At 36.3% G+C, this 14,047-nt stretch overlaps 1 protein-coding gene across 3 annotated transcripts in view; it reads right to left on the bottom strand.

The window, feature by feature from the left end:
- Positions 1-14,047, bottom strand: part of LOC117329118 (rho GTPase-activating protein 7-like) — a 140,889-nt gene that overhangs the window by 81,097 nt on the left and 45,745 nt on the right. For all 3 annotated transcript variants that reach the window (XM_033886858.1, XM_033886860.1, XM_033886861.1), the window contains one exon: positions 6,121-9,432. In XM_033886858.1, the coding sequence (XP_033742749.1) occupies positions 6,121-9,432 (3,312 nt within the window). The remainder of the gene's footprint in view (positions 1-6,120; positions 9,433-14,047) is intronic.

Genomic DNA, 14,047 nt, shown 5'->3' with positions numbered 1-14,047 from the left:
TAATCCTTTTATATATATACACACTGAGCTCGATCTCCCCATTTAAAGCTGATTTTGATTACCTTCAAAATAAAATTATCCTAAATCCATGAGAAACTCCAAGCATCAGTTCATTGTACCTATACAAACACTAACTTATTTTGTTTAAACTTTACGTTTTCCCCAGAAATATGATTTCACAGATGTACAGTTTAAAGAAGTACGTTTGATTTTCAAGGATCGATTTGGCTAGATAACACTTCACCTTACCTTTTTCTAGATGACATATAAATCATTACAGCTACCACTGGACATATTAAAAGGCCATAACAGTGGTCTTTTCTTATCTCCTAACCCACAATGACCACTAACTGACCATCCCATATAGGAAGGAGAGGTCAAGAATTCACACTTGTATGGGAAATTCACTGTCTGTAATATTTAGCTAGGTACTCTATAGTTATACTAGAAAGACACTAATGACTTTCCTTCCAATAAGGTTTGACCATATTAGTGAGGGCACCAAAGATATAGGACAATGTCATGACACTGAAAAACACACATACGTTTATTTAAATAATGACTCAACGAATAAGAGATGTTTTCTTAAATTCACATTTACAATAGCTTAATATTGACTGAAGCAAAATATTCAAAACGTTTAATGCTTTGTCAAACGAATAATCTTTAGATAAATATCTAGAAACAAAACAAACACTATTTTCAAAGTTACACAATATATAGTACCCCTGAAAAAATATCACAAAGATTTTTTGGAAGTGGTACAATTTTTTTTCAGGTCAGGTAAATGGCTAAGAATGACTACATATATATGTATCTGCTTTCAATAAAAGCTCACAATAAGAATAAGTTCAAGTGGTACCTAAGGTTCTCACAGAAAATCCACAAAGAAAGGACAGCTCTTAAGTCTAAACTATTAGGCTATGTGGAGCCATGTTATGAATTTGTAGATCTAGAAACCTATGTTATGATGTCTTATGGACTAAACGTTCTCAGTTTGTTTTGGAAACATTGTATAAAATATATATTTACTTAGCCTCCTGCCAACTGGCACCGACAGACATATTCAGGTCACCGTAAGGATAGATTTTAGAAGAAATATGCTGACCTCCAATATATTTCAATGCAAATAAATAGCTCTCGGCTTTAAAGAGGGTAAGATGGTATATACATGTAGTTTTTATCATTACCTGTGTAATCCTTTGATAAAAGCTACAGGGGGTACAAGGTTTTATCCGGATAAAATCAAATTTGGTATCAACATTTCTATGATGTTACTGGTGGAAACAAAGGGGTTTTTGTTAGGACCACTTAGCATGTTAAGGAATAAGACTTGTAACAGGCCGGCACACCTGGATGTGATATTTGTCAACTGTGATGTAGGTTTGAACCTTTTCGGAATCTCTGACCTTCCAGCTTAATGATCGTTGAAGTCTGTTCAGATGTAAAACATCATATTGTCCAATACTGGGTTGTAATGGACCGTATATCATTGGAACATGTCAGTTACTTTCAGTCAGTATCTTGAGACACATAATGGTTACTTCCAAAAAACATTAACAACAAATGACTCCCGACAATATCATGGTAGTATCCATTGACAATATGTTATGGGGAACCATGGTCAAGAGTTGTACTGTAGAATGCTATGATAGCACCTTTGGACAGGATCATAGGAAACTACGGTAGCGACTTGGACAATATCATAGGGAACTACGGTAGCGACTTAGACAATATCATAGGGAACTATGGTAGTGACTTGGACAATATCATAGGGAACTACGGTAGTGACTTGGGACAATATCATAGGGAACTACGGTAGTGACTTGGGACAATATCATAGGGAACTATGGTAGCGACTAAGGCAATATCATAGCTAGGGAACTATGTAGCGTCTTTGGACAATATCATAGGGAACTATGGTAGCGACTTAGACAATATCATAGGGAACTATGGTAGCGACTTGGACAATATCATAGGGAACTATGGTAGTGACTTGGACAATATCGTAGGGAACTACGGTAGTGACTTAGACAATATCATAGGGAACTATGGTAGTGACTTGGGACAATATCATAGGGAACTATGTAGCGTCTTTGGACAAAATCATAGGGAACTACGGTAGTGACTTGGGACAATATCATAGGGAACTATGGTAGCGACTAAGGCAATATCATAGCTAGGGAACTATGTAGCGTCTTTGGACAATATCATAGGGAACTACGGTAGTGACTTGGGACAATATCATAGGGAACTATGGTAGCGACTTGGACAATATCATAGGGAACTATGTAGCGTCTTTGGACAAAATCATAGGGAACTATGGTAGCGACTTAGACAATATCATAGGGAATTATGGTAGCGACTTAGACAATATCATAGGGAATTATGGTAGCGACTTAGACAATATCATAGGGAACCATGGTAGCGACTTAGACAATATCATAGGGAACTATGGTAGCGACTTGGACAATATCAGAGAACTATAGTAGTCACCCCTGACAACAATGAGGCCCACATAAATATAGTTATTATAGCATTTTATTACATTTTTACCAGTGAAATATCAAAAATTATTCATTTTATAAAAGTGATATTTTTCACTAGTGAAGAATATCATATTTTTCACTAGTGAAAAATATCACTTTTTGCTGATTTGACCAATCAAATTAATGATTAGAAAATACCACAATAATTGACCAATCAGAAAGCCCGACATATATGTCAGGACCTGGACAGGGGAAACTACTTTTTTTGTTTACAAATTATCGCTGTAGTCCTAGTTAGCATACGGGGTAGGGTTTTCGTTGATGAAAAATGTAATAAACAGAATATCTAACAGTGTCTTCAGTAATACCAAATATATTTCACTCGTGTGGCTAATATTTCGATATTTTTCACTCGTGCTGCGCACTCGTGAAAAATATCGAAATATTAGCCACACGAGTGAAATATATTTGGTATTACTGAAGACACTGTTAGATATCCTCTATGTCATGGCATCAGAACATTAGTCATCTGGAAACCATTATTACCATTAAAACGCTAGTTTAGAGAATTATGACTAGAGCAATGTCAGGACATCCTTAAATATGCCAAACAATAAGGGTGAAACTGACTAAATAATTACAAAGGCAGTCAATCAACTTTTTAAAGCATTTTGGTATCAATATCCTTCTCATTGAAAAAAATCCTCAGATCTTTATCAACGTAGAAAAATATGACACCAGAAAAAAATCCTAGAAAGATCTTTATTAATAATGTTATCATAGTAATCAATAGTGATGATTTCTATCTCCAAAGGCTATCACATCCTTAGACATTTCTGTAGGGAATCTGTTAGTGATATCTACTACTGATTTATGGAGGTAGATAATTGAGCATTGTCACATTATAGTGATAATAAATGTCTATAGCTTGAGGTCAGGTTGGGTCGAACCTGTCCAGAACTCCACACCTATTATATCCTTGTTACCACCAATGATTAATAAAACAGCTGACCTCTTCTGAAGTTATATTTCCAACACACAGGTTTATTAATTCTTAACTATATCAATTAGCTACAATTATTTTTCAATAGAAATAACTTTCAATCATAGTTTTTTTTAAAGCCGTTATGTTATAACATTATAATAATTATCAAATTTCAATTTTTTTCAATAGAAATATTTCAATGCATACAAAGATATCAAATATGATGATGAGTTTTAGGAAGACGTTTTGTTTTTGCTAATTTTAGCTTAGCTTTTGGAATTACCAAGAACTTGCCTATGAATTAAAAGTTATGTTGTCAATTAACATCTTAATTGTGTACACCATGTAGATGGTAATGCTTGTTTTTAATTAAAGATAAAGGAAAATATGAAAATATTTAATCTATAGTTGATAATCATATCATTTAAACAATAAAAACATAAATGTCATCAGACTGTCATCCTATCACTATAAATGACAGATTTCTAATGATTTTTAAAACATATTTTACAATTGAAATGATGATTTATGTCTGATCTGTATTGTTTTAACGGTAAACTCTGTTTACCAACAATATAATTTTACTACTGGTATGATTTATTGTTCCATTCAATGCTAGGTATAAAGTGAGTGTTACCTTATAAATAACCAACCAACATCGAGAGTCAATTAGAACACAAACTTCTTCCTATTTACGACATATACCTGTCAAATATCAACGTGGAGCTAATAGCTGGCGTGTGACATTCATTTCACTTAAATTACAGGTAAATTGACAGAGTAATCTTACCTGGATTTTTTTACCATTTGGCCTGAACAGCATTGAAAGTGATTTAAAAACATCACACAAATCAGCCATTATTGTTAAGTAATAACAACAGATCCTGGAATGTTCTTTAGCAGGTTTGTCCCACACACAATGTCAACAAACAAACTATACTTTTACACATGCACTGTTGGTATACGTGCTACATGTCATACCATGTCATACCGCATGTACCCAAAGTACCAGATAATATTATTGTCCACTGATGAAATGAGAGCATAATCCGTGGCCATGCTTCCTGTAAATTAAGTCTTGCCTTGACCACGTTTTCCCTCCTCAGTCTACGTAGGGTAAGGGTGTACAGGTAAAGGGTTACGAGTAATCAAGCATGGGATCTTATCCGCCAACCTATCTCTGGACCCCAGGTACCGATCAGGCCATTTACCAAAGCATGACACTACCTCATACTTCACATGGGAAGGGACAGTCCATTGTGGCCTACAGGGGCAGTCAGGTGATGGATCAATAAACATTAACAGAGATTTAAAGATTAAATATAAAAGATTTACTTTCGTAATAAATTGGTGACCAATTGTCGACTTGCCTGATCTTTATCTATAGGTTTTGACTTGTCCACTGAGAGGCTGTAATAGCGGACATTAAACCCGTTTATAATAACGTAAAATAATCAAGAAGTAAACATAAGTCAGGTCTATAAAAGTTCAATTACAGAACAGGTAACAAGGAAAAGTTCATATTAATCTTAACTCCTTAACTATACAGCATAATATTTAATGTAACAAAAAAAAAAAAAAACTATCAAGGTAAGCATGTCTGCAAGAGAGGATTTGACTGAACACAAGGCAGATTATCAAATATTACCTGATTTTTAAATAAAAACTTTAACGCTCTTGGAATCTGTATAATACCTTAATAGAACCAAACTAGCACAGATTGTTTTCCCTACCACAATGCCAATGTGTTATATGTGCTTGTAAGCTTTTAGGAACTTCTATACCTGGTTTAGGTTTGTTTACAAACTTAAATGATCTGATTATCTGAGCGGGATTACCAAACACAAGAAAACCCCTGTGGCCAGCATTACCCAGTGTCTAGCTAACTTTTGCTACTTCAACAGGTTTATATTTCCTAATGTTCATTGGCAGCTTAACACAGTCAAACAATACCACTCTAATCACATATCGCCTCAAGTTAGTATTGATGAAAGTCATTTTTCATCCATGATAATCTAGTCCTGCTTCAACACATTTCACAAGTCATCAGATTAGAGGTGTAATTAATTTGTTCACCTCAAAGAATAAGGGGCCTAGTGAATTACAATGTGTATGGTTTATTTACAGGAAATTTGATTTTAACATCTACTTCATTTGATTTTTTATTAAATTTCCAATCTTCAATTTTCTGTTCTAACTATTAAATATCTCAAGATACACAATCTGACTTAGTAACTACACATAATCACATACTATATAAAAACCTTGTCATTTAATTTTGACCTTTGTACAATTTCAATAAAATAATAAGGTTAACATTATAACTTATTGAAGAAAGATATCTAGGCCTTATGGCAGCATTGAGGAATTTTAATTGAATTTATGCAATGTCATGAGTTATATGCTCTATTTGGGTTTTTCAGCAACATTTAAAAAAGAAAAAAAAAGAAAGAAGTAAAAAACAAAATTTGAATAAATTAAAACATAATCTAAATGCAGAATAATCTTTCTATTTTTTCTACCTGTAAAAATCACTTTACAACTGTCTGTTGATGGGAATAGTAAAATATATTTTGGAGTTAATTATGATACAACCGACAACTCACACCTTTTAACAGACAAAGGGAGGTAAATCTTATTACTTACCAGGTCGCCATCAGATTCTGGAGTGGTTGGAGACAGCTGAGCTGTAGGAGTTGTGTCCCTTGAACTGTCTGTGGAATATGTTTGGTGGTCATCTGATTTCTGCCTTTTGAGTGTCCCGTCTCTGGAGGGTGGCAGTGTAGGTGAGCCGGGTATTGAACTGCTTTTGGTGGAATCGGCCTTTGAACCATTTGTGGTGTCTGGCTTTGGGCCACCAGCGGAATTTGGTTTGGAGCCACCTGCGGGATCTGGTAGGGTGATTGCGTAGTTTTTGAGTAGCCATGATCTTGATCTCATTCTATCAGGAGGTGGAGGACTGGGTTTGAGTACAAGAGGTTGGGGGACCAGACAAGGGATTTCCAACCCCTTTTCATACTGGTATGCACAATACTTTTTATGCATCTGATCTAAAAGAGTTCTTTGTTGGAGACTCTGTGACCCAAATTTCACATTGCAATTTTCATCAGTCGTAGCCCCATTTTGAAGCATGGATTGCATTATGGGTGCGTAGTACTGTTTCCATTTTTTTCGCGACACTCCATCCCATGTTTTAGACATGTCTTTATCCATGAACTTTGACTCGTTCTTCACTTTTGAATATTCATTATCGTTAGCATACATCTCCAGTTCCTTTCTGGCTATGTCACGCTGTTTGTTTCTACTGCTGGCTGGCTTTCGCCTTAGTAACACAGGACTAGTAGCATTAACAACAACTTGCATTTCAGGAGATTCGTCATGAATCATATATCCTTGCTGTGATTTTGGCTGGAAATTTTCAGGAAAGTTGGATGGCTTAGGGACAGATGACATGGCAGGAGAGGTAACTGATGATGTAGTGACAGGTTCCATTGTTGGTAACTTTGGTTTTGGTGTAATATGACTCGCATGCTTGGTCGTGTTTTGGGTTAGAGCTTGGTTAACAGTCACATGACTTGAGGGAATCACAGGAACTTGATTTGCAGTGGAAACTTTTGTCAACTGATTAAATGGTAGGACAGTCACTTGATTTGCTGAAAGACCAGTCACATGATTCGTAGGTGTTACATTATCATCAACAACATGATTTGTGGAAACACTGTTCATGTTTTTCACTGGTATATGGTTGGGTAGAGTTGTCATGTGATTAGCAGGCAAAGACGTCACATGACCTACAGGATTAACTTTGACCTTGCTGGTATCAAAGAAGATTTCTGTAGTGGCAGTGTTAGAGATCTCTGCTTGTTGGAGTCTCTCGAGTCGCTTAGCTCGAGTCTTCGGTCTTTCCAATGAGTCGGTAGTGTTAGTGCCTATGCTGATTTGCTCCGACAACATTGCGACATGCTTAGGACTCGAAGGATTACTGCTGTCATCAAACGACGTCTGTACAGCCGTGGTTGACAGTGCATGTTTCTGGACTTTGAACACTGGTGTTGGGTCATCAATATCAGTGACTAGTAGACCTCCGGGGGAGGAGCTTGTAGAGCCTCGTAAATAACTGTCTCTGAACACATAATTATCTCCCTTGTATGGTGTGTTAACATGGTCGTCTACCACTACAGAATTGTTCAATTTCTTCTGCTTCTTTGATGGAGAAAAGTTTGGAAGCGTTTTTGACCGTCGTAGTATTCGGTGCTGATTCAAAGTGAGGCTAATGATTTGTTCTGTTCGGTCAACAGAAGGAACGAAAGTTGGGGTGCTACATCTGCCTACATCCCCTGGAGTCTGATCGAAGGAAGCAGTAGCTGAGGGTGAATGTTTCACCTCTCCTATGTAGACATTATCATACACTTTCCTGTCCACATGATTATCTACCTTCTGTAAGTCATATTCATCTGCTGACACTGAGATATCAGTGGGTAGCAAGGAGTCAGCGACATGCTTTATGGAATCATCAAGAAGTACATCTGGAGAACACAATTCCGATACACTATTGTCTTCCTCGACAGGAGACAACACACTTTCTGCAATAATTCCTGATCTCGTCTTGCTATAGTCTACCAACACAGTGTTTGATATTGGCCTAATGTCTTGAATAGTTTTGGTATCTTTTAGTTCATTTCCATGCCTAATTACAGGTAAACCAATAGATTCTACTTTGAAATGATCTGTGACAGGAATATTCATTAGTGGTTTATCCACGGGTGGAAAATGATCTAAATCCACAGTCGAGCTGTTGGTCTGCAGACAAGGTGAACATACAGGATGTGGAGTCGAAATTTTAATCTGTTGACCAGGTGAACACACAGAATTTAGGGTAGAGTTGTCCTGTTTTTCAGTTGAGCACTCAAGACTAGTTGAACACACAGTATCGTTAATACAGTTATCCTTCAGTCGAGGTGAACAAACAGGATCCTGAGTAGAACTGTTAATCTCTTGACCAGGTGAATGCACAGTATCCACAATAGAGCTGTACTGTAGACCAGGATTTACAGTAGAACTGTCCTTCAGACCAGGTGGAAACACAGTATCCTGAACAGAACTGTTCTGTAGATTGGTTGAACACACAGGATCTTGAATAGAACTGTTCTGTAGATCAGCTGAACACACAGGATCTTGAATGGAACTGTTCTGTAGATCTGTTGAACACACAGGGTCTAGAACAGAATTGTTCTGAAGATCAGCTGAATACAAAGGATCTACTATAGAATGTTCTACTGATATTGTTCTGTCTAAAGGCCTGGAATCATCAGTATTCTGAGCAGAATCACTGTCTTCTTTTGTTGTACATGTGCATGGTTCTGATGTCAAAGGTAGTGATTCCTCAGTTGATTTCTCTATTATGGGTATATCTTTTTCTATCTCAGAAGAGTCACTACAATCGTCAATGCTTGTTTCTCTAATATACGGACTTGAGTATAAATTTATAGAATTTTCAGCTGTTTTTGCGTTTGGAATATTTTCGTCTTCTATAGAAATTTCATTTTCACATTTAGGAGTGAATGTTTCTTCTGAAAGAACACAAACATCGTTAGAACGGTTTTTATCCTGTTGAACCTGTTTAACTGATAGTGTATTGTGTCCCACTACCTCAGCTTGACATTCAGTTAAACTTTGTAACCTTAGATGTTTAGCACTTGGTGACCTTTGATCAAATTCTGAGGTCTCTACGGAAACTGCATCAGAACTGGCATCACTTAGCAATGACACAGAATCCTCCAAATTACATGTTATATTGGGAACAGTATCATCTTCTAATGACGAAGAATCATTCAAAGCATCATTCCATTCTCCAAGTATGACCTTTAACTTTTCAGAATCTGTTGTTTTATCACCATTTTGTTTTTTTCTGTCAGCATCGGGGACCCGTATTTCCTCTGCTATAGCTGCAGTTAATTCCTGAAAATAGAGAGAGTAGAATAGTTTTAATGCAATTCCAATGATACCTTGCCCATATTGCATAATTTCTTACAAAGCTTAACAGGATCAATATGATGCTAGAATGAGAAGCAGGACCCAAGATCATTAAAACTTTTGGCATCCTTTAATACAACTGGGAGACAGAACATTTCTATCATTTTAACTAAACCTATAAAAGCCAAGCTGGAAATATACAGTAACAGCTCTCAAGATCGATTTTAGTTTCTTGGAATTACGAGAGCTAACTATTTGAGATTTTTGGTACCATAAATCATATGAAGAAGTGTTTCTGTGTAGCTTAAGGAAGGAATAATAATGCCTCATTTACAGTTTTTTACAATATGGCTTGTTTCAGGATTCTCCAATGATGTATGATCAAATAATTTTAAGATACAATGGTTTATAGACAACATTTTGAATATTTTCATAAAAAATGTACTGTATATAGTTGTATGATTGCTACATTATTTAGTGAGTATATTCATTTTTATATGAGTATGTAGTAATGCATAGCTCATTGTGATATCAATTTTCTAAATACATTTCCTAGTATATGTTTCAAGTAGTCATCTCATTTCCAAAAAAACTTAATGATAAATGATGGATATATAAAATACCAAACACCCATTTACACCTCAAATAATACACTACTGCCAGTCTATTACACCCTTACCATTTCACAGAATTTCTTAACACCAAATATTTTCCACAAATTAAACGGCTAATTCTGCTCCGTCACTTTGCCAATCACAATGACAGCAAAGCAAGCATTACAGACACATTGCATAACAAAGGTTTTAAAACAGGGGCAAACAAAACGTATAGTTATTCAATATATTCTACAAAAACAGTCATACCTTTAAAGGGATCCCCCCCCCCCTTATTTCAAACCAAACCAATTTTTGAAACTGTATTGTTTCCTTTGTTCCCAATTTGAATTATTTAAAGGCATATGGATATCAACCAATCAAAATCTAGAGACAGGAAAGCCATTTTCAATATTGAAACAATAAGACAATTAACAGCATCACATTATTCAGATCAAGTTTTTAACCAATGATATAGTGGAGAAAATGTCTGGATTAAAAAACCCAATAAAAACAGAAGTTTCAAAAGACAATCAATGATATGTTTACAGTAGCAAGTGTTATTTATTTATAGATGGCTGACATATTATATTGTAACATTACTCCGCTGTTTACACAGTATGAAATATATACATTGACATTCAAATATACAATTCAATACAGCAAACTTCGGGGACAGCTGTATCCAAATCTGTACATGCTTAAACAGCTGGTAATGATTTTATTATGAAAATTAAAACACCAGGTTCTGCATACATAAATTTGGTGTCATGGAATATAAATTAGATAAATATTAACATATATTGCCCAATGTTCTATCTTACGATACATTCTGTGTTTTACAAGAAGTTCCAGGAAGCTGTCAACCATGTACACCTTCTGTATTAAGTACGTCGGGCATGTGTCAGCCAAGTACACCCTTTCTCTGTAAGTGTGCATTACCTGGACACCAGCCAGGAGGAATACAGATTGCAGTGCAATGCATCATCTGATTGTTCGTGTCACATACTAATGTATATACAACACTTTAAAAATGGAATTAAGTTTTCTTTCAACACCTAAATTTAACTCTAATGGGATTTTGAGTAAAACAGGTATATCTACATGATCACCAAACACATAAAGTTAAATAGATATCAAATTTTCTTTTGTAGATGATTTTTTGTCTACATTATCCTTGTGCAGAACAGAAAGCAAATAACAGATGTTCTGATGGTATGATCAATGTGTGATAGATAATGGGAATGGAAGTAGAAGACATCATATATCAATTTATCTTGGAATTCCACAGATTCTTAGTTGCACAAAGCACTCTATAATCCTTCTGCTCTTGATGACATTTGAAACGGTATTAAATATGTTTGCTGAAGGTAGTTTACCAGAAAACTTTGACATTTTCCCCTTATTTTTACCCGCTCATGTTCAATATTGATAAACAGCAAATCATAATAAGTATGCGAGAGAGTGCTAGATTCAAAGGCCTTCAATTTGTACAACAACCATTCAGCTCTAGTACAAAATGACAGGGAAAAAGACTCATTTAAAATCCTCGTTAAGCTGATCACCTGCTCTAAATGCAAATAATACATTAGGGGAGTTAAACGTGAACTTAGATTCTCTTTCTCTGAAACATCCACACCACATAAGATAATGCAAAGGTAGCCCAGTAGCACTCTATTTCAACGTCAAATCAAACTAAATACTGGAAACGATTACTACTAGATACAGCAACTCCTTACCATGACACCACTAGGGTGCAATGTCCAAGGGTAATTGTTGTATCAAACTCTCCACCATGACACCACTAGGGAGCAATGTCCAAGGGTAATTGTTGTATCCTACTAGATACACCAACTCTTTACCATGACACCACTAGGGAGCAATGTCCAAGGGTAATTGTTGTATCAAACTCTCCACCATGACACCACTAGGGAGCAATGTCCAAGGGTAGTTGTTGTATCCTACTAGATACACAAACTCTTGACCATGACACCACTAGGGGGTAATATGCCAAAGGGTAATTGTTGTATCCTACTAGATAGAACAACTCTTTACCATGACACCACTAGGGAGCAATGTCCAAGGGTAATTGTTGTATCCTACTAGATACACCAACTCTTTACCATGACACCACTAGGAAGCAATGTCCAAGGGTAATTGTTATATCCTACTAGATACACCAACTCTTTACCATGACACCACTAGGGAGCAATGTCCAAGGGTAATTGTTGTATCCTACTAGATATACCAACTCTTTACCATGACACCACTAGGGAGCAATGTCCAAGGGTAATTGTTGTATCCTACTAGATACACCATCTCTTTACCATCATGACACCATTAGGGAGAAATGTCCAAGGGTAATTGTTGTATCAAACTCTCCACCATTACACCACTAGGGAGCAATGTCTAAGGGTAATTGTTGTATCCTACTAGATAGACCAACTCTTTACCATCATGACACCATTAGGGAGCAATGTCCAAGGGTAATTGTTTTATCCTACTAGATAGACCAACTCTTTACCATGACACCACAAGGGAGCAATGTCCAAGGGTAATTGTTGCATCCTACTACTAGATACAATAACTCTTTATCACGACACCAATACCGAGCAATGTCCAAGGGTAATTGTTGTATCCTACTAGATACACCAACTCTTTACCATGACACCACTAGGGAGCAATGTCCAAGGGTAATTGTTGTATCCTACTAGATATACCAACTCTTTACCATGACACCACTAGGGAGCAATGTCCAAGGGTAATTGTTGTATCCTACTAGATACACCATCTCTTTACCATCATGACACCATTAGGGAGAAATGTCCAAGGGCAATTGTTGTATCCTACTAGATATACCAATTCTTTACCATGACACCTGAAGGGAGCAATGTCCAAGGGTAATTGTTGTATCAAACTCTCCACCATGACACCACTAGGGAGCAATGTCGAAGGGTAATTGTTGTATCCTACTAGATAGACCAACTCTTTACCATCATGACACCATTAGGGAGCAATGTCCAAGGGTAATTGTTTTATCCTACTAGATAGACCAACTCTTTACCATGACACCACAAGGGAGCAATGTCCAAGGGTAATTGTTGCATCCTACTACTAGATACAATAACTCTTTATCACAACACCAATACCGAGCAATGTCCAAGGGTAATTGTTGTATCTTTCTAAGTAAACAAATTCTTTAACCATGACACCACTAGGGAACAATGTCCAAGGGTAATTGTTGTATCCTACTAGATATACCAACTCTTTACCATGACACCACTAGGGAGCAATGCCTAAGGGTAATTGTTGTATCCTACTAGATACACCAACTCTTTACCATGACACCACTAGGGAGCAATGTCCAAGGGTAATTGTTGCATCCTATTATAGATACAATATCTCTTTTTCATGACACCACTAGGGAGCAATGTCCAAGGGTAATTGTTGTATCCTACTAGATAGACCAACTCTTTACCATGACACCATTAGGGAGAAATGTCCAAGGGTAATTGTTGTATCCTACTAGATACACAAACTCTTTACCATGACACCATTAGGGAGCAATGTCCAAGGGTATTTGTTGTATCCTACTAGATACACAAACTCTTTACCGTGACACCATTAGGGAGCAATGTCCAAGGGTAATTGTTGCATCCTACTACTAGATACAATAACTCTTTATCACGACACCAATACCGAGCAATGTCCAAGGGTAATTGTTGTATCTTGCTAAGTAAACAAATTCTTTAACCATGACACCACTAGGGAGCAATGTCCAAGGGTAATTGTTGCATCCTCAGTCATATAATTTACCATTAAGTTCTCGTCTGATTCTGAATTTTTGTTTTTTTGCTTCCATATCAAACTGCATTCTTACATTTATACGCATTATCCTTTTCATCAAATTTTGAATTATTCTGATACAATTATCAACCTTATTGGCATTTAGATTGGCAGGTTTCCGGATTCTGAAATGTGAACAGTGGACAAAATGTTCACTCTTC

Source organism: Pecten maximus, chromosome 6 (genome assembly GCF_902652985.1).
Source record: "Pecten maximus chromosome 6, xPecMax1.1, whole genome shotgun sequence".
NCBI classification, from domain to species: Eukaryota; Metazoa; Mollusca; class Bivalvia; order Pectinida; family Pectinidae; genus Pecten; species Pecten maximus.
The sequence above is the reverse complement of the archived record's forward strand: the minus strand, read 5'-3'. Positions and strand labels throughout refer to the sequence as shown.